The 26,394-nt window shown below is 30.6% G+C and overlaps 13 protein-coding genes across 13 annotated transcripts; 4 read left to right on the top strand and 9 right to left on the bottom strand.

Moving 5' to 3' along the window:
* Window positions 1-57: 57 nt before the first annotated feature.
* RTF1 (RNA polymerase-associated protein) lies at window positions 58-1,827 on the bottom strand (the record flags this gene model as incomplete). Its single annotated transcript, XM_046077037.1, has 1 exon — window positions 58-1,827. The coding sequence occupies one exon, from the start codon at window positions 1,825-1,827 to the stop codon at window positions 58-60; it is 1,770 nt and encodes a 589-aa protein (XP_045934744.1).
* A 603-nt stretch (window positions 1,828-2,430) lies between these two features.
* RMD8 (Rmd8p) lies at window positions 2,431-4,635 on the top strand (the record flags this gene model as incomplete). Its single annotated transcript, XM_046077036.1, has 1 exon — window positions 2,431-4,635. The coding sequence occupies one exon, from the start codon at window positions 2,431-2,433 to the stop codon at window positions 4,633-4,635; it is 2,205 nt and encodes a 734-aa protein (XP_045934743.1).
* Window positions 4,636-4,719: 84 nt separating this feature from the next.
* GUS1 (glutamate--tRNA ligase GUS1) lies at window positions 4,720-6,858 on the bottom strand (the record flags this gene model as incomplete). The annotated part of the gene is made up of 1 exon (XM_046077035.1): window positions 4,720-6,858. The coding sequence occupies one exon, from the start codon at window positions 6,856-6,858 to the stop codon at window positions 4,720-4,722; it is 2,139 nt and encodes a 712-aa protein (XP_045934742.1).
* A 562-nt stretch (window positions 6,859-7,420) lies between these two features.
* RAI1 (decapping nuclease) lies at window positions 7,421-8,674 on the top strand (the record flags this gene model as incomplete). Its single annotated transcript, XM_046077034.1, has 1 exon — window positions 7,421-8,674. The coding sequence occupies one exon, from the start codon at window positions 7,421-7,423 to the stop codon at window positions 8,672-8,674; it is 1,254 nt and encodes a 417-aa protein (XP_045934741.1).
* Window positions 8,675-8,688: 14 nt separating this feature from the next.
* On the bottom strand, window positions 8,689-9,654 carry SCDLUD_002260 (aldo/keto reductase; the record flags this gene model as incomplete). The annotated part of the gene is made up of 1 exon (XM_046077033.1): window positions 8,689-9,654. The coding sequence occupies one exon, from the start codon at window positions 9,652-9,654 to the stop codon at window positions 8,689-8,691; it is 966 nt and encodes a 321-aa protein (XP_045934740.1).
* Window positions 9,655-10,016: 362 nt separating this feature from the next.
* On the bottom strand, window positions 10,017-10,553 carry BRR6 (Brr6p; the record flags this gene model as incomplete). Its single annotated transcript, XM_046081437.1, has 1 exon — window positions 10,017-10,553. The coding sequence occupies one exon, from the start codon at window positions 10,551-10,553 to the stop codon at window positions 10,017-10,019; it is 537 nt and encodes a 178-aa protein (XP_045934739.1).
* Window positions 10,554-11,413: 860 nt separating this feature from the next.
* Window positions 11,414-11,809, top strand: KGD4 (alpha-ketoglutarate dehydrogenase subunit KGD4; the record flags this gene model as incomplete). Its single annotated transcript, XM_046077032.1, has 1 exon — window positions 11,414-11,809. One exon carries the CDS (start codon window positions 11,414-11,416, stop codon window positions 11,807-11,809), a length of 396 nt encoding a protein of 131 aa, XP_045934738.1.
* A 177-nt stretch (window positions 11,810-11,986) lies between these two features.
* On the bottom strand, window positions 11,987-13,177 carry PDE1 (3',5'-cyclic-nucleotide phosphodiesterase PDE1; the record flags this gene model as incomplete). The annotated part of the gene is made up of 1 exon (XM_046077031.1): window positions 11,987-13,177. One exon carries the CDS (start codon window positions 13,175-13,177, stop codon window positions 11,987-11,989), a length of 1,191 nt encoding a protein of 396 aa, XP_045934737.1.
* A 990-nt stretch (window positions 13,178-14,167) lies between these two features.
* PRE4 (proteasome core particle subunit beta 7) lies at window positions 14,168-14,998 on the bottom strand (the record flags this gene model as incomplete). The annotated part of the gene is made up of 1 exon (XM_046077030.1): window positions 14,168-14,998. One exon carries the CDS (start codon window positions 14,996-14,998, stop codon window positions 14,168-14,170), a length of 831 nt encoding a protein of 276 aa, XP_045934736.1.
* A 621-nt stretch (window positions 14,999-15,619) lies between these two features.
* On the bottom strand, window positions 15,620-17,290 carry RET2 (coatomer subunit delta; the record flags this gene model as incomplete). Its single annotated transcript, XM_046077029.1, has 1 exon — window positions 15,620-17,290. One exon carries the CDS (start codon window positions 17,288-17,290, stop codon window positions 15,620-15,622), a length of 1,671 nt encoding a protein of 556 aa, XP_045934735.1.
* Window positions 17,291-17,712: 422 nt separating this feature from the next.
* ZIP2 (Zip2p) lies at window positions 17,713-18,477 on the bottom strand (the record flags this gene model as incomplete). Its single annotated transcript, XM_046077028.1, has 1 exon — window positions 17,713-18,477. The coding sequence occupies one exon, from the start codon at window positions 18,475-18,477 to the stop codon at window positions 17,713-17,715; it is 765 nt and encodes a 254-aa protein (XP_045934734.1).
* A 2,163-nt stretch (window positions 18,478-20,640) lies between these two features.
* RMR1 (Rmr1p) lies at window positions 20,641-21,594 on the bottom strand (the record flags this gene model as incomplete). The annotated part of the gene is made up of 1 exon (XM_046077027.1): window positions 20,641-21,594. The coding sequence occupies one exon, from the start codon at window positions 21,592-21,594 to the stop codon at window positions 20,641-20,643; it is 954 nt and encodes a 317-aa protein (XP_045934733.1).
* A 1,263-nt stretch (window positions 21,595-22,857) lies between these two features.
* On the top strand, window positions 22,858-26,001 carry HFM1 (DNA helicase; the record flags this gene model as incomplete). The annotated part of the gene is made up of 1 exon (XM_046077026.1): window positions 22,858-26,001. One exon carries the CDS (start codon window positions 22,858-22,860, stop codon window positions 25,999-26,001), a length of 3,144 nt encoding a protein of 1,047 aa, XP_045934732.1.
* Between the last annotated feature and the right edge of the window lie 393 nt (window positions 26,002-26,394).

Here is a 26,394-nt window from a genome sequence, read left to right as displayed (position 1 = left end):
GAAGGCAAATTTATAAAATAATTAACATATAAATAGCCATATTTAATTCGTATGTTTTCAAAAAACTATATCAATACTACTAATTATATCTTCTAAACCGCCCAATCTTCTAAACTTGGACAGCAAAAGTTCCTTTTCCCTTCTCTTTTCTACCTCTTTATCTTCTTCCAATTTCTTTTGCCTAGCATCTTCTTTAGCTTTAGCATTTTCCTCCTTTTGTATTTCTTGATAATAAATCTTAGTTCTAGTTTTCAATCTACTAAATGGATCGGTCCTTGTATCCTTACTAGCAATATTAGTCTCGTTAAATTTTTGTGCTTCCCTCATCTTATCTATGTTTATTTTCTTGTTTTTGGAAGTTAAAAGTCCCAATTTCTTTGTACCGGTATAGTCATTCTCATGATGTTTTTCATACGAATTCAATCTTTTTTCTAAATTTCTTAATTGAGAAGAATATTTAGCTATATCCTTTTCAATCCCTGAATCTTGCGCGTATTGAAGTTTTTCTTTTAAAACGGATTTTTCCAATATGACATTGGTACCAGATAATTTTTTATTGAATTGTAACCTATTACGCACTATCTCATCTGTTAATTTGTTAGTCATTGGTTGCTGCATAAAAGCAGTCAAGTCCTCGTAAATATTTTTCAAATCCTGGACCGATGGCTTTGACATATCATATTTGTCCAACTGATTCATATACCTTTCATATTCCGCCGGAGTGAAAGGTCCATCACTGAAAAACTTCATTGGGAATACTTTTCTATCTTTACCCTGGGTAACACCAAAATATTGATTTGTGAAAAAATTCCCCATATTATATGGTTTTTGTAAAAAAACACGTTCAATCTTAACCATTCGATAAGTGGAACTACCAGTGTGCTTATCAAGTCCAACGTTAACACGTCCATAACATCCTTTAACAATATCATTAAAATCAGGATAGAAACAAAATTTAGCAATTAGTGAACGGCCAACTTTGATTTTATTATAATCTTCCAATTGAGCAACCTGTTCCTCGGCCCATTCAACTTCTTCTGCTCCAAAATTATTATCTAATTCATCAGAATGGTATCGCTTGACCTTGTTATTACGGCCAGTATCATACGGATCATAATCGTCATCTTCGTCGGTATAATCTTCTTCTTGTTCTACATAAGCATCTTCTTCTTCTTCTTCTTCTTCTTCTTCTTCTTCTTCAGAATTGTTCTGATACTCATCATCATCATCATCAGCATAACCACTACTTCTATTCTTTCTAGCTCTTTGTTTTTTCAATTCTGTCAATTTGGAAGACTTTATGTCTTTTCTCAATGCTGTCGTGGCAGATGATCTTTTACGAGTCCTATTTGCTTCAACTGCATCGGTTTTCTTTCTTAATCTTTTTTCTGTTTCTTTACGTTGTCTGAATAAAGTTCTTTCTTTGTACTTCTGCATAATTTGTGATCTTTCATATAAAATCTGTTCACGTTCCATTTCTGGTAATGATTCTAAATGTTCACGATCATCTTCAGATTTATATTTACCTTCGATGGGAAATGGGTTTTCTTCTTCCTCTTCTTCTTCTTCTTCCTTTTGCTGGTCATTATTAGACGCATATGCACCACCAGGAATATAACCATCATCATCATCATCCCCTTCCTCTTCCTCTCCAACATCATATTTAATATTTCTTTTCTTTTTAGTTGTCACACCATCGTCTTCATCTTCACTATCATATTCGCCACCTCTACTTCTTTTAGTGGAAACTTTAACATTATCATTTTCCTCTTCATCTTCACTTCCAACACCAGCTAACGCCAATAAATCATCTTCTAAATCAGACATTTTTTTTTTTTGTTGTTGTTGTTTATTGAGTTGATTGAAACTTTTTGCTTTTTCTTTTACAAAACCAATTAAAAATAATTCTTTAATAGAACGTTATATTGTAAAGTAAATAATTTTTTATGTTTTGTTAATAACGAAATAGTTCTTTTTTCTTCATAGTTGATGATTTATTTATTTGTTTTTAATAATACTTTTATTTAGCCCAAAAAAAAGACGGGTTTTAAATTATCCAGTGTCCGACGAATGGATATCTCGGTATTCAAATATATACCTTTATTTTTTTTTTTTTTTTTTTTTTTTTTCTTTTTTTCTTTTTGGGTTTTATACTATGTAATTTCGTTTCGGGTTACGACTGTTTTTTTTTTTTTTTTTGTTTTTGAATTTTATCTCAAAATTTCATATGTTTGAATACTCATTAACCTACACCTAAACCAGTCCATTATCATTGTTACATAACTCATCAAGAAAATATACCATTACCCAAGATTAAAATTATTAATAGACGTTATAACGTTATTCTAATTCAACTTTGACGCGGAAATAATAGCAAAATACTATCAGCTTCATGTTAATTACCCTTGCTTTTTAAAGTACACATATATAATGTTAGAATCTAAAAAAAATAATACTAGCATCAATAACAAAAATGAATCAAGTTCCTTGAAAAACAACTCATACACTCAGGTGGGCGTTAGAAGCCTTATGTCTCGTAGAACTCCTTCTATTTTAGTCACAGATTCGAGAAATATTCAAAATAGAAGAAATGCTCCCTTTGCAGGGCATGCAGCAGGGTTGAGCAGCATGAATTCCAAAAAGTTCTTTACCACCTCTAAAACAACAAAGCCTAAATTAGCGTCTACCAGACTAGAACCATCAATGTCAGCACCACAACATTCACCTGAACTTCCGCCTTCATCCAACTATTCTAGGATTATGAAATCGCATAATGATATCAACGCTGGTTTACAAAACATAAGACGAGCCTCCTTTGGTGATGGCCAAAATAGAGTGCCTAGAAAATTATCTTATAGTAATACCAAACATAGAAAGCGTGGAAGCGGTCAGCTAAATGATATTAGTATGGATAGTATTTTATCCGATGTTTCTGATATTCCTTCAGGCAGACCTGAAGAAAGATTAAGGCTTCCATATTATGGTAAAATGTATTCTAAATTTTCTAATCCGAGAACTTCAAAAACATCTGAAAAACTAGTTTTAATTCCAGACGATACAGTCACTAATATAGGACACGTTGGTAAACCTGTAAGCTCTTATTTTAAAAAGTCTGCATCATTGGAGTTGAAAAAAGACTTTTCGGAATATGCCAGAATTACAGCATACAATATTTCTGATGCTTTGAATTTAACTCTACTTCGTTCATTTTTAAAAAAAACACATGAAGTGTCACCAAGACTATATGACGAATGTTTATATGCACCATACTGTTTGCCCCTTTTAACTGGTAAAGATGGATTTAGAATTAGATCGAATTTATCTAAAACCTTAAAGGACGGCAAAACTTTTATAGATAAACTTATCGACACAAGCGAACAGAGAGATCACCATTATGAATATTATTCTGGTATTGAAACCGTTGAGGATAAGAATAATAACTTTGCCATTAATGATAATAATTTGAGCTCAGATATTAAGACTAATAATCATGCTGATGTTATAACGCCAAAGAACTGCGCATTAAATAACGTTGAAATGGCTGTAAAAACCCCCCGTGGCAATGATGCTTTTAAAAAACAGTCAATCAGCAACAGCAATGGCGATGGTAGTAATATCAATAGCAATCGGAACAATATTAATAGCAATAGCAATAGCAATAATAATAGCACTACTCATAAAACCCCCAATAGCAATAACAGCATTATTAATAGTAGCAACAACAGTAGCAACGCTAATAATGACGGTAATACAAAGCAACTGCCCACTTCAGAATTTGATCCGAGTGAACCACAATTTTTTGCAGAAGAAGATCCGGATCAGGACAGCTTGTCGTTTCTAGCAAAGACCCAATCTGAATCACCCCCTGTTTTAACACAAAGTCAACAATTAGAAGTTGAATTGCTAAAGCGAAGGCACGCGGAAGTTTTCATTTTCAATTATGGGGTGGTAGTTTTTTGGAATTTCACTGAAGATCAGGAGAAAAATATATTGGCCGATATACAATTTTCTGCCAACTATGATAGGATGGTTATAAATCCGAGTGATCAAAAAAACATAGAAATTGAGGAATTTGCATTTGAATATGATAAAAATGTTGAAAGACCTAGAATTTTAAATGATGTAATAACTTTAAGATCTGGTGATCATATCATAAAATTAACTTTATCCCATGCAATAGCCCAATCGTGTAAGCTATCAAAATTTGAAACAAGACTACTTCCTATTTTGCACACAGTGACCAAATTACCTAGACGATTGGCCTTATATGGTAGGCTTGGCATGACAAGACAAAAATTATTAAAAAAATTCGGTAAGTTATTTAAATTAAGGGTTGATGTAAATTTGTCTTCAAATATTTTAGACACTCCTGAATTTTTTTGGTCTTTTGAACCAAGTTTAGATCCGCTCTATAGTGCAATGCGTGATTACTTGGAAATTGCTGAACGAGTTCAAGTATTAAATGACAAGTGCAAAGTTTTTCTAGAATTTGTTGATATTTGCGTGGACTCTATAGCCGAGAAAAACATGACAAGAATTACCTGGTGGTTTATTGTGATTATTTTTGTAAGCGTCTTGGTTTCTATATTAGAGATTTTGATTCGTTATTTGATTATAAGAACAAATAAAAGTTAAGTACATCAGTAAGCTTGATTATAGTAATATGTATATATATATATATATATATATATATATATATATATAAATCACGTTATATTATTACTTTTTAGCACCGTATCTGTTAACAGCCTTACCATCTGGGATAGTAAAGAAGATGTATGGTTTACCATCACTTGGTAAAGCATCTAATCTGTAATAACCTTTTCTTTCAAATTGGATAATATCACCTACTTTCATATCTTTAACATTTAAATCGGCAATGGCTGGGGTGTGGAACTCAGTGGTCTTGTTGATGAAATCAACCCAATTGTCACCTTCTTCCAATTTATCTTTTGTTAATAAGTGGTCAAAATCAACCAAATCAACCTCAACAGAGTCTTTTGTGTCAGCTAACCAGGTTAGTTTCAATTTGGTCTTCTTGAAATCACCCTCCAAATGTAATTTACCTTCTAAAGAACCATCAGTATTTTTCTTGGTGATAATAACATTACCCCAGTCCATCAATGTAACTTCTTCGCCATCGTTAATTAAATCTGCATCATCTTTATCAATGACAACGTCTTTGTAGTAAATAACCTTTTTTTCACCAACGCTTGGGTTCTTCTTATGTTTCGATTTCATTTCAACAGTTGGTTCTTGAGGAGCGTCTGGACCAACCAAATGTAATTTAACAGGGTTGACAATAGCAGTGTGTCTTGGTGCAATTGGGTCAATAACTTTTTTGTTGAAGGACCAAATCAAGTTCCATTCCAAATTGATAACGTTTCTAGATGGGCCTTGAGATAAAACAAAATTTCTTAAACCTTCAACAGTCATACCTCTTCTTCTCACACCTCTGACTGTTGGGAATCTTGGATCATCCCAGTTGGAAACAACATTTTCATCAACCATCCATTGCAATTTTCTCTTGGACAACAGAGTTCTAACAAAATTAACACGGGCAAAATCATAAATGTGAACTTTACGCAAGTTCAAAGCATCCAACATCCAGTCATATTGGGCATTTCTATCTCTATATTCAATAGTACGCAAAGCATGAGTAACACCTTCGAGGGCATCAACAATTGGAACACAGAAATCATAAGTTGGATAAACTTTCCATTTGGTACCAGTTCTGTGGTGAGGAGTCAGGTTGCATCTGTAAATGACAGGATCTCTTAAGGTTTTGTTTAAAGCCTTATAATCGATCTTAGCACGGACACAGTTCTTTAAGCCTTCCTCAGTACCATTAGTCATTTCCTTGGTGAAAATTTCCAAATTTTCTTCAATAGATCTCTCTCTTCTCTTGGATGGGATACCTTCACCACGTTCTTCTCTCATTTGTTCCAATGGAGTATCATCACAATAAGCTTTACCCTCCTTGATCATTTGAACACAAAGCTCGTACATTTTATCAAAGTAACTTGAGGAATAAGTGATTTGATCGCCCTTAATACCTAATAACTCCAAGTCTTCCAAAATTGAATCTTGATATTCTTCCTTTTCTTTTGAAGGATTAGTGTCGTCAAATCTGACGATTAATTTACCCTTATATTCTTGAGCAAAATATTGGTTTAACAAAGCAGCCTTTGCGTGTCCGATATGTAAGTAACCAGATGGTTCCGGTGGGAAACGTGTAACAACTTCACCTATTTTTGCATCGGGTAAATCAATTTCAAAATTAGCCTTGTGGGTTTCCTTCTTTTTACCAGACTTGTCGTTGTTGCCTGCATTATTCTTTTTGGAAGCATGTTTCAAGGATTCGTTCAAAAAGTCAAATGATTTGCCAAAAATTGGAGAGACTTCCAAGAAAGTGTACCATCTGGTAACATTAATAAAAACCTTGTTTTTAATGATAGAACCAAGCATACCATTAGACCTTAAAGAACCCCAACAAGCAATATCGGTGATGGTTGGTTTCAAAGTATCCAAAACAAAAGTTCTTAGATTTAAATGAGCATCAAATTTTTCCAAAGAAACATTTAGTTTGGAAAAGTTTTTGACAATAAATTCATTGGATGCAATGCCGATCCATTCATCATTAAAGGAATCAGATGGAAAAATATGTGGGAATTGCAAAGCTATCTCCTTTAAAACATTTTCAGATTTACCGTTGAAGACAGCTGGAGCAGCTTTTTTGTCATCAACAATTTCAATAGTAATTGCAGTTTTTCCTAGGGTTGCATTAACATAGCGAGCCGCAATTAATTCAGCATAAGCAACAACTGGTGCTTTACCAGCGATAACTAAAGTGGACATGTTAATTTTGTTTTATTTGTAGTTATTTTAAGATTTCTTTTTTCTAAGAATGCTAAAACAAAAAAATTGTTTAAATATCTTTAATATTAACAAGAAATAAGTTTCAGTGTTAGGGAAAAAGAAAAAAAAAAAAAAAAAAAAAAATATCATATTGAAAATTTTATAAATTTTTAAAGATGGAAAAAAAAAAAGTTTTTTCATTTATGGTATTTTCTATCAAGAATTTTTAGTCATTTTTTTTTTTTTTTTTTTTTTTTTTTTGTACTTTGTGCTGAGTATCCGATAGTAGTAAAAATAGCGTAACATTTCATCGTCGGACATAGAATCTCGGACAAATTATGAAAAGAAAAAAAAAAGAAAAGAAAAAAAAATGAAAGAGAAAAAAAAAAAAAAAAAAAAAAAATATATTCTTTATTTCAGGTCAATGCTAAATTTCTTCCCTTGGCTATTCGAAGTTCAATTTTTTTATAAGGTTATATATAACTCCAGTAGCTTACATTTTTTTTTAAAAAAGAAAAAAAAAAAAAAAAAAAATACGAGTGTACTTTCTTTATCATTAAGAATGTCAGATATACCGGCTACTCTATTTATCAAATCCAGAAGTAATATTACAGCTTTAAAACAACCAAAAGAAATCGGGTGTTATTCAAGAAAATCTAAATCAATAATATCAACATCATCATCACCGACAGATTCTAATAGTATTACCGCCGTTAAGAGTAAAATTTCCGTACATTATGAAGCCAGCTATTTAATTAATGATCATTCGTATTTAAATTACTATTATTTGCCAGATGCAGACGTTGATAAGAGAGTTATTAAATTGTCAACTGGTTTTACCAAGTTTAAAAATGCTACTCCTATCAATGATTGCTCGTTGGATGGGTTATTAAAAACAATTATTGAATTAGAAAAAGAAAAAAAAAAGAAGGGGTCTTCGAGCAATAGGTACGGTAATTATGACATAATTACATTTAGAGGTATAATAAAATCTTTGATAATGTGTTTTAACAATAATCCGTATAATAATCCCATTAACTTACAGATTTGTACTTTTGATAACCAAATTTTTATAAAAAACATAGATGAAAGCCACAGTAACAAAGAAACAGAACTTACGAAAGAAAATTTGTTTTCGCAAAAAATTCTGTATTCTGGTTATAAATTTGAAAGTTGTTGCACATTACCTGAGCCATTGCCGTATGTTACTAGGGAGAAATTGGAGAAAAGATACAAAAAAGTTGCCAGTAACGATGAGCAATACATTTCGATTGTTAAAACAGGAATCAGTTCCTTTAAATTGATTTTAGCTGGAGAGGTAGACGCTGTATATGATTTTTATGAAGATTCGCCACAAAATGGAGACAATTTAAAGCATTATCTGGAATTGAAAAGTAGCACCCAAATTATTAATCAGAATCAGGGCAGAAAATTTGAAAACAAGTTATTTGGTGCGTGGTTACAATGTTTCCTAATGGGTATACCAAGGATTACCTATGGTTATAGAGACGATGAGTTTAATTTGATTGCAGTTGAAGAATTTCAAACGGTTGAGATCCCGGAACTTTTTAAAAACCAAAATTCGAACTTACAAGCTTATTTTGTAGATTGTATCAAGTGGTACGGATGCGTTATGGAGTGGTTGATGGCTAATATTGACAAGAGCCAAGATGATAATTATTATAGATTATGGTATCAAGATAATCATTTAAAATTGGTAAAAATTGCATCAGATAGCGAGGAGATTAGCAAGTACAAATATAATGAAATAGTATCAAAGGAGTTTAGAGAGTGGAGAAAACCTCGGTCAGAATAGAATATATATGTACATCAATCGTATAAAACATTGTTATATTTATCGTAATTCTCATTGAACACACTACGGAAAACTTTTTGCTTTCCGATTTTTGAGATTTCCTCAAAATCTTGCTTAGAAAGTTCAAAACTAAAAATATCTATGGCTTCCAATAGTCTTTCCCTTTTCGAACTTGTCGTTAATACTACTACACCATACTGAGTAACCCATCTTAACAAAATCTGCAATTCCGATTTTCCATACTTTTCAGCTAAGTTGGTTAGCAAGTTATCTAAGGGGCCAGGTCTTGCCTTGGTGATTGGGGTTAACGGAGAATAACCTTCTACTATAATTCCATTATCAAAACAATATTTAACAATGCCAGGAGTTTGTGCTTGTAAATAGGCATGAAATTCGATTTGGTTAACCTGAGGTTTATATTTTCCAAAAGATTTGATGTATTCTAAATCTGCAACTGAGAAATTTGAAACGCCGATGTTTTTTGCTAAGCCGGATTCATAAATAGTTTCCATTTGTTTCCAAGCCTCCTTTAATGTAATACCGCTAGTTTCCAAAGTAATGGTAGGGGTATGTAAAAGATATAAGTCGACATATTCCAAATCCATTTTTTTTAATGAAATAGTTAAAGAATCTAGCGGGCCGGTGCCTTTTCTCCATAACCAAGACCACGTGGTGTATTTATCAGTGATCCATAGCTTCTCTCTTGGAATACCACTTTCCTTTATGCCCACACCAACTTCATCATGAGTTTTGTAGGCTTCTGCTGTATCTATGTGGTTAAATCCCACTTCGATTGCATTTTTAACTTGATCAGCTAGTTGTTGGATAAATTTGCCCTTGGTTTCACCAGAGGATTTAGTTATCCTCCATTTAGTGCCACTTCCAAAACCTATAATAGGAATTCTTTGTGGTGGTAACTTTGTGGGATTATCATTCCCCACTGGCTGAGGAGGTAATTCTAGCGTGGGAATAGTGGTCATTGATAAGAATTTTTTTGGTTTTGTTTTTTGGTTTTGTTTTTGTTTTTTTTTTTCTTGTTTTTGTTTTTTTTTTCTTGTTTTTGTAAAAAAAAAAAGCTTTTTTTATAATAAATATTATCAGCTTCTTTTTATAAATTTTATAGAATTAAGGAAATTTAATATGCTTGAGTCAAGTTACTGGATGTATATATTATATATATTTGTGTGTGTGTAATTTTGACTTATCTTGTCTTCCCGTGTCATTAAACCACAGTATAGCACCGAACATTATAATTTTGTATTATATTTTTTTTTTTTTTTTTTTTTTTTTGCAACATTAGAAATAAAAATCTAAAAGGAACAACGGACCTAAAAAAAAAATGTTATAAAACTAACACTTTTAATATAATTATCATCACCAAAAGTAGTAGAACCATCGATTTATAATGAATCGTAGAAACGAATTCATTAATTAACTCTGAAAATATAGACACGATCAATTTACTTTTCATCGTCGTTTTATTATTATTGGAGTTAGACATGCAAAGAAAATATTCATTACAAATTTCCTTCAATGCAGGAACTATCTCCTCGTCAGTATCACTATGACAATGATTTAAATGGTAATTTTCACTACATTCCAAATACTTTTGTCGCTCAATTGTGTTTAGAATATCTATTTTCGTATTAAAATCTTGATTAACTATTAGAACGAATTTTACTAAAACTATTAATATCAGTATTAAGAGTATAACTTTGAATAAAAGTTTTACATATAACCATATTAGTATATGGCTATTATGATTAATAATTGATGGGGAAAAAGAAGGAGCCGTGCTATCGGAATGCTTATCATAGTCTTGTTGTTTAACAAATAAACCTAGGGTTTTTTCATTTTCACAACGACAAATATGATCCATGTTAATAAGTAATAGTAATGATCGGATCTTTTCCTACTTTAGTTTCTATGGTCTTTTTATATATATTTGTTAGGTTTTTCCTCTCTTTGGATAAATGATATTTCGAACATTGGTTCATTATTTGGCAAATGGGAAACAGAGATTTATTAATTTTGGTTTTTTTTTTTTTTTTTTTTTTTTTTTTTGTTATTTATTATTGAAAAAGACGCGCGTAAAGAAGGAAAAACAAATGTTCGTATAAGGTGATGATGTGCTATTAATATCACAAGCTAAGAAATTCTCGGCTCCGAAAATAAACAGAAAAAGCGATTTTTTTTAATTTCTCCCCTTTAAATTTTTATTTTGTTGTCTTTTTTTTTTGTTTAAAGGTAAAAAAATGCACGATATTTCTCGATGGTTTTAAAATAATAAACCTGAAATTCTAAGCATTTGTAAATAAAAGTTCCTTGTAATCTGTTTTTCTTTTCTTTTTTTCTCCTTACAATTAACCCATTCTATCACCATCTTTGAAGATTGGATAGTTAAAAAAGAAGAAATAAAAAAAGAAAAAAAAAAAAAGAAAAAAAAAAGAAAAAACGCTCTCTGTGTAATGCAATTCTAGATTGATTTCATTGTTTATTTGTTTAAGTTAACCAATTCAAATAGTAACCACAAAATACCAATAAAACAAAAAACAAAAATACAATACACACATATATATTGCCAAGTTGTCTTTATTAAACATTTTAAAGAATATAATAACCGGTAATAAAAGCTCTGGTAACGCTAAAAAATCTATCGATATTATCAAACCTGTTGTGACGAACAAATTAGTTAATTCTATTAAAACACCAGAAAGTACTATCAATAAAACGTCAAAAATGAACCCAACAGCTGTTAAATTGGCAACTGCCGCTAAATCACAATGGACCTATGTCCCCATGATTAAATTTTTAGGTCCAAAGATTCACTATGATTCTTCTTCCAAGGAAATCAAACCACATCCATTCAGTGCTGGATTACTACCCACTTCAAAAGACCTGATTTCGGTTCCTGAATTCTTATCTAAGCAAAGGCCATTTAAAGTTGTTCCGTATGAAAAAAAGACTGCAACTGTTAAGACCACTAGTAAAACTGACAAACAGACTACATTCACAAACAGGCCATTGCAAGATGGTGAAGTTTCTTCCATTAATAATCTACCCTTACAGTATAGATTCAAACCGATTGAACCTCTTGAAATGGACATTATTGAGGGTGGTGGTGTTGAGTTGTGATTTTTTTGTTTTTTTTTTTTAATAATTATCCCGTATTATTTATCACAAAGGAAATAAAAGAAACCCCTGCTATTTATCCATAGTTATTATCATTATTATATAAGTTAATTTGTAGCAAGAATACAATTTATAAATTTCGTATTTTATTTCAACACTATAAATGGCAGCAACGCCTAATCAAACATAATAGGTATAATCATTCATTAAAATTGAAAACTTCAAAATCTTATCTAGTTTTCTTTTTCTTGCATTACATTTCAATTGTTCAAGTATTAGCAGTTTAGGGTTATAACTATAATTATCGGTATTACTTGTTGCCATTGCTAATGTATTTTGTTTAACGTGCGTTATGAAAATATTTAATATAAATGGCGTATTACCTTTACTTTGGATCTTCCTGATCAATTTTTCTAGTTCACAAATTAAATAATAAGGCGACATATGGCCGTACAGTTCAGCACCATTGTTTGGATCATTAGGATCGTTAATTGCGCTAGGATCATCCGGCATTGAGCATTCAATAAATATCCCTTTAATTTTAAAAGAAGTTTTACTAGTAGCATACTCCCAAACCTGATTTAAATACGTAGGATCACTTTCACAATCGCCAAAAACAAAAAGCATCTCGCTTGAAAGATGATTGAATAAAATGTATACGCTACTAAAAACTATCTCCCCCGTGGTTATGCTGGTTCCATGTCTTAAGGGCAAAGTTACTATACTGTATGCATCATTTTTCCTAAGGGAAGAAGATAGAACATATTCTTTCCCTGGTATCAAAATTTCACTGGATATTTTTGCATCACCGCTATTCGTTTTAATAGCTAATAAATTCGGCCATATCTTACAATTAAATATATTCTCTGTGATGGGTCGTACAGTGGTCTCTAAACCATACAACGTTTTCTGCATATTTGTGGTATGTTGATTTAAATCATTGTATAATTGATCGTATAGTATTGGTGTATTGATAATAAACCCACTAATATGATCCAAATGAGCATGAGTTATGAAGAACTTGTTAATTTTTCCATAAAATTGTAACGTTTTGGATAAAATGTTTGAGTTCTGGCTTGTTTTTATGTCAGGTGATTTTAAAATTACATTAACGGATTTATCAGTGATTAAATCCATCATTTTGCTGGTATTTGTGGTAGTTGTACAGTATAAATCGATCTCTGGGGTATAAGTTTTATTTTCAACGGTAAATAATTTAGCTATCGCATTTAACCCACACCCACCATCAAAGGATATATACTCATCGTTATTGCTATCATTATTGTTGCAATTATTCAATCTTACCAAAAAACATTGTGTTTGTGTTTCAAAAGGACCACCAGAACTTCCCAATACAATCACTTCAAACATTAACCTTTTCTTTTTTTTTTTCTTTTTTTTTTTTTTTTTTTTTAAAAAAAGGAAATTATTACTTATCTATTATATTCTTTTTGAGTATTTCTGTGAGTATGTTTCGTTATGAATATTTGTTTTGTTTTATTGATAGCAGTAAGGGTTATATAGTGACCTTGTAATCTAAATATGGATGATTATTAATATATTTTGAAAGTAATGTTATAACAGTTTCCCAAATAGAAAATAAAACTATAAGGGAAAAAGAGAAATATATATGTGTAGATTTTGTGGTATAAAATGACAAATAAATAAATGAGTATGTATATATATATATATAAAAGTGGGGGACGTCAATATAAAAAAATAAATTTGAATTTGGCGGGCAAAAGTTTTTTTGCATTTTCATTAATATTTTTTTTTATTTTTTTTTATTTTTATTTATATAAAAAAATTTAAAAAAAAAAAAAAAAAAAAAAAAAAAAAAAAGCTGCTTCTAAAATTCAAAAATTTTGCCTTAATAACAATAGAAATTATTATTATTACTACTTTCAAAACAAAAACAAAAAAAATAGTTACTTGAGCTTCTAGAATAATATACGGATCTTATAAAATATTCTAGAAAAAAAGAAGGAGAGAAAAAAAAAAAAAATGATAATTTAATTTATGCAAAATAATCTAAATTTCATTTCATTTTCCTTCCCGTTTTAAAATGTATATATACCAAAGTAATATAAAGTAGTACAGTAAAGCAACATAATCAAATTCATTACTTATAAGATTCTTTTTAATAGATAAAAATATAAACACAATCATTCTTATATATTAGTTAGAATAATATATAAGAAATAATAAAGTGAAACAAATAATAGGAGAAGAAGAAGGAGAAAGAGGATAAATCACGTGCTTAATCACATATATAAATACATATATTTGCTTCCACATTTCCCCTGCAGCTTAAAAAGAGAACGGGCACAAGCCCATTATTAGGAAAGTCCCTTTTTTGCCTCAAACAGTTTGGGTACCATAGCCTTTAATATCCTTAGCAAATTTCCAAGACATGTTCTGTATTTCTTTGCCACTTTCAAAAATCAATCCTTCATCTTTATCAATTATGGCTATGGAAAATGTTTTAGACGAACGAGCGTCTCTGTAATATAAAACTTTCATGCCTTCAAGTATAGCATTCTTTGCAACAGATAAATCAGTTGTCAATACATCTTCTTCATTTCCAACAACTTTTCTTAGTAATGGTAGAGCCAAGTGGGAACCAAACCCAGTAGCCAACGTTGGTGATCCGTATGTAACCCCTAATAAATTAACATATTTTAAAAATGGAACTAGAGTTTCTGTCTTTTTATCCTTTTCCAAACCAGCTACAATAACAGCATTCCATAAGGGATTCATTTTGGATCTACGGTTATAAAAAACATTACTCAAGTATTCAAAAATGTAACTGGGTTGTAACTTTTCTTCATGCTCGCTATACTCGTTGTCATAATTATTTTCAACTTGTAAATCATCCAATAGCTTCTCAATATATTGCATGTCACTTACATCTCCAGATACACCAACAATAGTATTGGTGCCAACTTTAATCAATCTTTCTACACCATTAAAACGCAATAAAGAACCATAAGATGCTAAATTGTCTGCCGCAATTACAATACCGTTGTTATATTTTATGGCAATTACACTGGTACCTGTGACTATTGGTTGTTGAGTATTTGAATTGGGTGTAAAATTACTATTATGATTGTTAGTATTAGCTATAGAGTAGTTGTATTCACCATAGGTTTCGTCACTTGGTCTACCCCATTTAAAAGGATCGTGGTTCATTCTTGTTATTTTCTATTGTATATATATATATATATATATATATCTCGTTGGATGATGATTGTTCCAGGTGTTTCGTAAAATAACTGTAACAACAAAAGGAACTAGCTATATATGTATATTTTTTTTTTTTAATTTATTCCAAGGTGGCGAAAAGATGATAAAAAAAATACTAAACAAGGAAGAAAAAAAAAAAAAAAAAAAAAAAAAATTATATATATATATCTTGTTTCCACTTAGTTACGGGAAATTGTACCGAGGAAAAAAACTACCGAAATTATCCGCACATCATAAATATATATTTGCTTTAAATATATATAATAAGAAAAGGCAAAGTGAATACAGTGATTTTTCAATGAATTTTTACTAAATTTATAAGTTAGTCTGAAATACATAAACTTGATAAACTATCCAAATATTGATTTTATTACACTACAATACCTTTTAATAAACATTGCTAATTTTTTTTTTGCACCTTTTCTTACATACTTTTACTTGTATATATATATATATTTTAGGATCCTTTGGGAGTCTTTTTTCTTAAAATATATATAGATATATATGTATGTATAAAAACTGAGAAGTCTTGTCCTCGCTGCTATTCACGTACTTATATGTATTGAACTAAATGATTAAATACTTATCTGTCTTCAAAGTAGAAATAGAATCAAACGGAAAATCGGAATTTGAATTTTCATCTTGAACTTTAACCACAGAAACACCACTACAAGATGAAACAGCATTGGTATTGACAAAAGATACATTAATTGGAAATAAGGAATTTTCATCAGCATCAATAGTGATGCCAAAAACACCTTGTTCTCCAGGTTGGATCTGTTCTACATATACTATAACACCTTGTTCTTCGTCAACGCCTTTAATGACCGCCTGACTATCATTTACATCTTGGTTGATACTAACATTATCTGTATACACTGGTATAACAAAATATAAATCTTTCAATGGTTGATCATAATTGACTGTAATTTCAAACTCAAATGTTACTTCAGTGATACCAGCATCATCACTAGAAACCCATGTATTGATCTGTAATGGTATCAAACTAGTATCATCTGAATTACAAATCTTACGCCATCTAAGAACACCTAAACTGTGGTCATTAGTTGGGAATGATTTAGAGCTATCTTTCAGAGCAATGGTACCCTCTTTCAAAAACGCAGCTTTATCAATATTGGGATGCGTTTTGAATTGTAAAGATCTATCTTTAGGATCAACTAAGCCGACATTTAAGGATAATTTTGATTTGCTATATTCAGGATCATTAATACGTAACTCCAAAACACCCTTTAACTCAGAAGTGGAGACATCGCCCTCTCTTGAAATTTGTGCGTTGATTGTTTCCTTGATCATTGTCAAAATACCATTATTTTCAGGTTCTTCAATAGTAGGCTTCGTATTAATAAAGTTACTATTGTTGTTGTTGTCGCTGGTATTATTGTTATTGGAACTTCTCGTACCAAATGTTCCAGTATTGTTATTAATATTGCCAACATTTCTACCGCCGGAAGCTTTGTTTATAGATTCTCCAATCTTCAACCCCCTGACAGATTTTTCTAACGAGTTAGACCCATATGCCTCATTAGAAGAAGGAATACCGTTATTATCGTTACCAGTATTGTGTTGATAATATGATTTCTGAGCTTCTGGAGAGGCCTGGCTATAATAACTATTGTAAGCATTGTTCAAATTAGAAGCATTGTTATGAGCACCAAATTTAAGTGATTCTTCGGGTAAATTACCACCATACATTTTTCTTTCTTGCTCTTTTCTCATTAACTCCTGTGCAGCACGTTTTCTTTGTTCCTTAGCATCAAATTCTTTACCACGTTCGATGATTTCTTGAATCATTTCCTCATGAGATTCCATAGATAAAAAGTTTTGAATTTGGCTCAACGTCAAATTTTCCTTGTAACCCAATGAAATTATTTCATCAAAAGAGCCTAAAATTTCAAAGGCATTATCGAAAATGTCATTTTCGTCAAAGCCCTTTAACATTGAATTCACTGTTTGAGTAAACAAGTTCAAAGTGTCTAAATCTTGAATAATATTAGACTGACGATTAGTGATTAAAATAATGTAAAAATCTTCAAATGGCCTATAAACATATCTTACATGTTCATCTTCTACAAAAGTGTGTTGTGATTTAGAGTTGGAAACTAAACCTTGAAAATTGGAAAGTAATTCTGTTACACGATCCCTGGTAATATCTTTGAATTGACGGGATAATAAAGGCTTCCCACTGCGAGTGGTGATAGATGCAGCTAAAACAACCATTTTTGGACCAATGTGCTTAAAGTTAATATTTTAAAAGAACAACTTCGTTGGGTTGTTAGTAATATATGAAACTTACAGCTATTGTATAATTTCATTAACAGAAGAGGGGAGAAATATTGTAATACTAAGTGTACTAATAATAATAATAATAATGATCAAATAAAAAATAACAACAAACAATTTTTAATTTTTAATTTTTATTTTTTTTTTTTTTTTTTTTTTAATTTTTTTTTTTTTTTATAATTTTTTTTGTAACACAGAAACGCACGTACTGTTAGCAATACTCGCTAGTAAATGTGTTACCCGAGTAATATATACATAATATATATACATCTACGCCTTATTCTTAATTGCTTCACAGGCGTGGAAACTATCGTTATAAACTATTAGGTACAATCTTGATACATAACTAAGTATATCACTCATAATGCCCTCACTTGGGGGAAGTCACTACTCAAAAGTTTACACAAGCTATCAACTTGTGCCAGATTACCATCTAATATACGTAATTTTGTTGATTTTGAACAATTAATAAAGTCATATGCAGATTTAAACTCTCTTAAAACGTTTTTGACTTGAAAATTGTTTAATCCTAATTCTATAAGTATTAACTCGTCAATGCTACCTGTACAATCCAAGTTAATAATACCCTTGCAGTCGTTTTCTCTATCACTAATGATGCATGTGACAAAGCCAACAATTTGTAAAATTGATGACGCAATATCTTCATAGTCTGGTGTTGAAACTGCGACTTTCAATTTAGTTATTGGCCATCTGCTCTTCAACAAGATTTGACATTTCCACAAATTGTTATCATGTATTTCCAAATTAGATGTTAAAATAATAAATACAGTTTTGTACTTTATACATAAATCATTTAGTTCATCATCTACTAGTAATATATTATTGGAAGTAGATTGTTTTTGGAAGATTTTATAATCATTAATAATTTTAATACAACAGCTTGCGTTTAATATGAACTCACACCTCATGACTTTAAAACATTCCTGCTCAAATACGATAATACTTTCCGGAAAAGTATTATACAGTTTTTGTAAAAGCTTAATTGGAACAATATTGGTATTTGCTATAATATACGAGGTTTTGGTTACCTTACCATAAATTTCATAATTGTTTCTTTTACAAAGTAATCTTGGTTTGATGGTCAAGGAATCTGAAGCTGGCATTATGCTATTAATAGGATGTGTATTGTTAGTTCGATTATTTATATCTATCTGAGGAATATTGTTAATATGGCTAGTATTCAAGGTATTGTCAAAAATTGCGCTCCAAAACCCATGTTTAACTTTGGAGATGGTGGAATCAGCTCCAGTATTTAAGGGCAAATCCAATTTAGATTTTTTTCTTTTAATTAAATCACGTAAGGAACTGTCAAAGAAAAATGCTCTTTTAGCTGACGCTTCATCTTTTTTTTTTTTTTAATAATAGTATCTCCGTCATTAATATGCGTACCAATGTTAATATTTTTATCGTATCTTTCTTCCTTGATTACATTATCCTTCATACAGGTTTTCTCAATCAAGGGTAATAAAAGATCTGGAGAATTATCAATGGACGCTGTTAAACTAAGGTTTAAGCCCAATATTTTTTTCAAGCAAATTGAGAATTTAGTATTTTTTAAACTGTTTCCTATAACATTTGTAGTGCCGGCCAATACCTCATCCACTTTCCATATATTTATTTCAAAATTTTGCTTGTTAAAAATGAACTCATCTAAAGTCTTTAAATTACGATTATTAATGTCCCAAACGTTAGTTTTGGTTTTGCCAAATTTGTTCCAAAATGTTGTAAATTTCATTTCATTATTAGCATGTGATATTATTTCAGGTAGCTCAAGCTTCAAAAATGATAAAGGATTAAGATCCTCTTCCAAGACGTTTTTGCAAAAAATTCCAATTTTGTTATTAATTTCTTCATTATTTCCTTTTCCTATGTTAGTTGAAACAGGCCATGTGGGCTTACTAATGTGATAATATGAGCATGGTTTTTCACCCATTTGGAGAGTGTTTTTGTTACTAATGGCTGGCATTTCTAGCAAGTAAGCCTTCAAATTTCTAGATGGCTTATTAAGTTTATTCATTTTTAAAAAAAAATTTTCTTTAATATTAATTTTCGTCCCATTTTGTTGAATTATTTCATCAAACATATTTTCTGTATTGAAATAGTTTATAGTAGGTTTCATTACATGTTTTTTAATACTAGAGACACTATTTATGGGTGTTGTAACCTCAGGCGGAGGCAAATAATCGCTAATGTAATAAGAATGCAATTCCCTTGTATTATTAATTCCCCGTGTCGGTTCAAAAAAAAATTGAACCTTGACCTTCGAATTTGTTATTTGTGAAAGCATAGGTTTGAGCTTTTTATTTATAGTTATCTTTTCATCCATTAAATAAAATAAAACGTTCTGCAAAGTGTCTTCAAAAGCACTTTTTTCAAGGACCCATTCTGTATATTCTTTAGCAATAAGTAAACTAAATAAATTGCCGCCATCTGTCGCTTTGAGTATCATATCGTTTCGTTCATAGTAAATAAAATCATTATTAATTTCAAGATAAAATTTTTTTAAAAATGGCTCTTTAACTTTTATCAAGTGTCTGAGTTTTAGCTTATAATTGACACATTTTTTTAATAATTTTTTGTTGTTATGAGGCACAACAATAGTTTCATCTAATAACGATGAATTATCACTTTTTAGTGGCACTATATCAGGTATTTTAGTAGCACAAGTTAATAACCAATTCATAGGATCCATAGCATCATGAACATCATCGGTATTCTCATTATAAATATACATCTTTTCAATTGTTATGATTATTTTTTTTTTTTTTTTTTATTTGTTAGCGGCTGATTAAAATTGATTACATGTAAAACTATGGCGGCAATAAAAACAAATTGCTAGTTATTTTGAAGTAAACAAAATATCATCTGTCTCCTTTTAAGGCTCGTAGCACTTTTTTTTTTTTTTCTTTTTTTTTTTTTTTTTTTTGAGCGGGATAGATTAAAGAAAAGACGTAAACATTTTGTATGCATAGAAAAGATAGTAATAACAACTGGTCATTTTATGTGATTTATGAGGGTGGGAAAGAAAAAAAAAAAGAGCTAAAAGGAATAATAGAAGAATCTAATTGAATCTAGCATTCGATGGCTTTTAATAAAATTATTATTTTTCAAAAGTTTTGTAATTTCCCCTCCTCCCTCCATTATATATGCAAACCATCAAATTTGACATAATAATAAGGGCACAAAAAATGAAATCAACTAGTCAACTCAAAGTAAAAGCTATATACATAACTTGTAGATAAATCTAGTATACTGTATTATCATCCTTATTCATTGTCTTCGTTTTCACTGATTTCCATGATCTCAATAGGTTTAGTATTATCTTCTGTATTTAAATCATCTAAAACAACCGGGTGCGTTTTATCATTGGAAAACCCATTTATTTGATTAAAAGTGGCATTATTATGCATTAAATCTACCAAGTCGTTGTAACGCGTGAGAAAACGAACACCCAATTCAACTTCTAACACCAAATGATTCAATTCGCTTGCTGTCGCCTTTGAATTTTTCTCAAATCCTTCAAAGATACTCAATATATCTCTTAGCTCAATGCACTTATTATATTTATTATCTTCAGTTAGTTTCAAATCTAATGCTGGAACTTCTATAATCAACTCTTTATTTCTCAAATTTGCGCTTTGTTCTATTCTTTCCAAGACTTTTCTTAAACTATAAAAAAATTGTTCCATATTATAGTTCAACACTTCAATATCATGAAATAAGTGAGTAATTAAGTCTTGTCCATAGCTAACGTTGTCATCATTCTCATTTTCATCATCTATCAAATCAAAATTGTTATCATTACCCAGTTTAAATAGGGAATACGAGATTCCTTCGAAAATAAGTTCTATATTAGGGATGGGCGTTGCGTTGCGAAGCATATCGCTTGCAATTTCATAAAGGTCGGAATGCTGTCTTTTACTGGACCTAAATTCATCGTTACTGACTTTATTTTTTTCCCCCTGATCCTCCCCTGTTTGATCCTCATCTTGTGTTTCGTTTACAGATTCACCAAAAGATTCAATTCTATTAATATTCTTCCTCTCTTCCTTACATTCGGTCTTAGTATTTGTTGTACTATTGTTGGCTCTATCATTTTTATCAAAATTTTCTTCCTTTTCCTTTGTGTCACTGTTACAACTGTCCTTGATTGAGCAATTTGAAATGGTACGAACGTCTGGCAATCTTAGCAATGAGTTAGAATTTTCTATTTCTTGCATGTTTACTATTATTATATTTTTTCTTAATTCCTTTTTTTATTCTATCTCGCGTATAATTGTATGATATCAGGAATCATTTTAAGTGTAACCCCTCAGAGAAAAAAAAGGAATTCTCTTTGTTGAATTAATATAATCGAACTAAAATAGAAATAAGGACAAAAGAGAGAGAGGTGAGCTTGATATCAATTTTTATACTATGAGGTATAGATGTCATTATAATGAATAGAGAAAAAAAAAAAAGGGGGACGTAAAAAAAAAAAAAAAAAAAAAAAAAAAGTATTTTCCTTTGAAAGCAACATATTATTTTTAACTAATACCCTATTTTAGGGTTTTGTACTTTTTTTTTTTTACCTTTTTCTTTTTCTAAGGGGCAAAAAACATATGTATTATATAGGTAATTTTAATTTACAGGAAATGACAGCGGCTTTACCAGGTTTATAATGAATCCAAGATCTCACTCTCAGCGGTTAAAATAAGTAAATAAGTGAATAACAAAAACATAATAACTTTCCAACTTATATGTCATTTGAACTCATTCATTTCTATAAAAATTTATCAAACACTAATTGTACAAGCAGAACAAAAAGGAAAATAAATAAATAAGTAACAAGAAATAACAGAATACTAGACATCCACTTTAGTTTCAAAAACAATGAGTCTGAAAAAGTATTCTTTTCCAGAAAAACAAACAGGTATATATTAAAACTTTTAAAAATTTTAAAAACAGCCCTATATATTGGCTTTATTTTCTTTTTTATGAAGAAAAAACACAGACTAACATATATCTATATCTATATTAACACAGATGAGCTGTTATATTCTGTTTTACAGGATATAAAATAATAGAAACAGAAGTATACGTATTTGTTAACAGGATCATTCAAAAAACGTAGAAAAACAGCACTAAAAGTGATACCAAATTTTAATGTTGGCATATCCCATAATAATCTTTTGGACGATGATAATAATGATGTGTATACCAATAGTAACCAAACAGATAATAAGGAAAATGTAGATCCAGCCTTTAGCAATACTAGTTTTTTTGATGATATGATATTTAATTCAAATATTGAGAAAGGTTTCTCTGATAGTACTTCACAATTTAATTATTTTGATAAAGTTAAAAAACTAAAAAAAAAAAAAAAAAAAAACAAAAGTGTGATTGAGCCGCAATCTATATTGAACAATAGTTCTAATTTGAAAAGTGTAAATGATTTACCGGCTTTGCATAGGCTTATTTTTGATTTTAATTATTTTAATAAAATGCAATCCGAAGCATTCCCTTATATATATGACTCAATTCAAAACTGTGTTATTAGTTCTCCTACAGGTTCTGGTAAAACAGTCTTGTTTGAGTTGGCCATACTAGGGTTACTTAAAAATTTAGTACCCAATGAATATAAAAGTGTTAAAATCTTATATATTGCACCAACAAAGTCGCTATGCACTGAAAAATATCAATCGTGGAAACAAAAGTTTTCAAATTTTTTGAGTGTAGGTATACTTACCAGTGATACTTCAATTTTGGAAGTGGATGAAGTCAGAAAGTCAAATATTATCATAACCACCCCGGAAAAATGGGATTTGTTAACAAGGAAATGGGATGACTACGTAAAACTCTTTGATTTGGTAAAACTAATGATGGTGGATGAAATCCACATGATAAAGGAAAATAGAGGTGCAACCTTAGAAATTGTTCTAACGAGAATGAACACACTTTGTAGTAGCATTAGAATTGTTGCAGTAAGTGCTACAATTCCCAATGTTGTTGATATTTCTGAGTGGTTGAAGACGGGCGGCGCTCAAGGCAAACCTGCAAAAATATTGTCCTTTGATGACTCATATAGACAGGTTGAAATCTCAAAACACATTTTGACTTACAGTAGCTCTTCAAATAATGATTTTTTGTTAGATGCATTTTATTCCACCAAGGTACCCAGCATTATAGCAAAATACAGTAAAGGTAAAGCAGCATTAATATTTTGCCCCACAAGAAATTCCTGTGTAAAAACTGCGAAAAAAATAGCCGACGGATTACATCCTCGATTACCACTAGGTGACTATAATATACAAAATGCTCAACTAAAAGAATTCTTGTCACGTGGGGTTGCATTTCATCATGCTGGGTTATCCTTTGATGATCGCCAGATTATTGAAAAATTATTTATTGGAGGTCAAGTGAATGTATTGTGTTCTACATCTACTTTGGCGGTGGGTATTAATCTTCCAGCCTATTTGGTTGTTATTAAAGGAACTAGATATTGGTCGTCAACTGGGTCTAAAGAATATTCCAAAATAGATATTATTCAGATGATTGGACGAGCTGGGCGGCCTCAGTTTGAAAAGGAGGGATGTGCTATTATTATAACAGAACCAAAATTTAAAGCTAAATATGAAAATTTAATCAATGGAACAACACCGTTGGAGAGTAGTTTACATTTAAATCTAGTGGAGCATTTAACTGCAGAAGTAACTTTGCAGACAGTTTATTCAGTGGAAACTGCTATTACTTGGTTGAAAAACACTTTTTTTTATGTTAGACTTACCAAGAATGTAACTCATTATCTGGATATTTTCAAAAAGGTTGATAATATATCCAACATAGAGGCAAACCTAGTGGGGTTTCTAAATTATTTAATTAAAGAATTATTGGATTGGGGCGTTATTGCTTACGTCGAGGATCGACTTGTTTCGACAGATTATGGTATTGCTTTATCTAGACATTACATTTTGTTTGAGACTCTAAAATTATTTATTAAAGCGGAAGGCGACTTTTCAGTCGAGAGCATTCTTAATTTATTGTGCAAGTCAGCAGAGTTTAACGAGGCTAGGCTTAAGCACAATGAGAGAAGGTTTTACAAAACCATAAATTGTTTAGCAACCCTAAGGTTCCCCTTTAAAGATAAACAGGAAAAGCATACAAATATTAGCTCTACATTCCAGAAGATTTCGTTGATTTTTCAAATTGAACTCGGTGGAATCGATTTAAGTAAAATCGAATTATTTAAAAAGCTACAAAGTGCATTTTTCCAAGACAAGATGTCGGCTTTTAAGAATTCACATAGGATATTAAAATGTATGATTGATTGTTTTATCTTCCAAAGAAACGGAACGGCTTTAAAAAATACTTTATTCTTACTTAGATGTGTAAATGGTAAATGTTGGGAGGACACTTCAATGGTTTTAAAACAATTCAGCAACATAGGAATTGCTTCCGTGAATAAATTGATCAAACACAATGTCAAAAACATAGACGCTTTAAAAAAAACTACTTTTAATCAGTTGGAATATTTTTTAGGGTTACGGACAGGAATGGGTTTGAAATTAAAAAAAGAGGTGGATTCAATTCCTGAATTGAAGATATCCAGTGAATCTTCCAGTTCGATCACCAAAAGGGGGGAGAAAATAAAGATGACTATTACTTCCGAGATTTCTGCAGATTCTAGTGTTATTTCATGGCATGGTCAAACATTGTATGCCGATATATTGTCCTTAAAGAGATCTGGAGAATTAATAGATTTCAGAAGGATCCAATTATCAAAGTTGAAATATCCAAAAGTTTTTTCAATAGCTACTGAAATTGACTCTGTAAATGAACAGATAGAGGTGCTAGTTAGTTGCGAGTGTATAGCAGGAGTCACAAAGGAGGTTATTTTATCGTGTGATGAAGTATTACCAGGCTCCCACAGAAAATTACTTAAAGAAGATTCGAAAGAGATTAAAAAAAATGACAATGATATCACGGTATTGTTGGCAAACTACCAAAAAACACAAAAAGAGTCAAATCCAGAAAATATAGTCAATAATAATAGGAAGGTTCTACCAAATGGAAATTATGAGTGTCAGCATTCATGCAAAGACAAGGCAGCGTGTAGACACTTATGTTGTAAGGAGGGTGTGGTAGTTTCCACCGTGAAAAGTGCCTCTACAACAGACGGTGTAGTAGTTTCCACTGTGAAAAGTGCCTCTACAACAGACGGTGTTGAAGGAGTTTTAGATAGAAAACAAAAATTATCCGATCAAATAAAAGAAATTACTGATGGAAATCATAGCGACCCGTTAACAATATCATCATCATCATCCAGTTCATCATCATCTCTTTTATCATTGTATTTCCAGAAGGACAAAGATGTTGCTCAAAATTACAAAATTACTATATACGAACAGCACAACCCCCAAAAAGTTTTAAAACCAGAGGAGATTGAGTTTTTGTCTTCTTCATCGTCTTCATTGAATACCAATGAAGTTGCTGTGAAGGATAATAAAGGGGTTGATGTTTTAACAAATGCAGACACTGCATGTAGGGATGAAGCAGTTTTAGACCCATTGGAAAAGTCAGATTCTACTTCTGATAACGAATCTGGTTCTATCATGAGTTGTTTTGGATCGGAAATAGAATGGACTTAGGTAGGTTTTATATATGTATATTTATGTTTAGTTTATGTGATGTATAAAATGTATCAGCTCGCAGTAACAACTATTTACAAATTTTTTTTTTTTTTACAGGTAGATTTAAGAAAAAAAAAAAAAAAAAAAAATAGAATATGCCTTCACTCTATATAAGCTTTTCCTCTTTGATATAATGCGCAGTTTGCTAAAAAATTGCAGAATCAAATTAAAAAATTTTTTTTTTCAACTTTAGTCACTTTTAATTTGAGCTTAATAATTTTAATATTTTCGTAATTTATCTTTTCTACTACATATACTGAACGTAAATATATATATTTAAATATCTACAAAAACATTTACATATATACATATATACACACTAAGATACAAGACACCTTTTTTGTTTTTTTT

The sequence above is a fragment of the Saccharomycodes ludwigii genome, chromosome III, assembly GCF_020623625.1.
Source record: "Saccharomycodes ludwigii strain NBRC 1722 chromosome III, whole genome shotgun sequence".
Taxonomy (NCBI): domain Eukaryota; kingdom Fungi; phylum Ascomycota; class Saccharomycetes; order Saccharomycodales; family Saccharomycodaceae; genus Saccharomycodes; species Saccharomycodes ludwigii.
The sequence above is the reverse complement of the archived record's forward strand: the minus strand, read 5'-3'. Positions and strand labels throughout refer to the sequence as shown.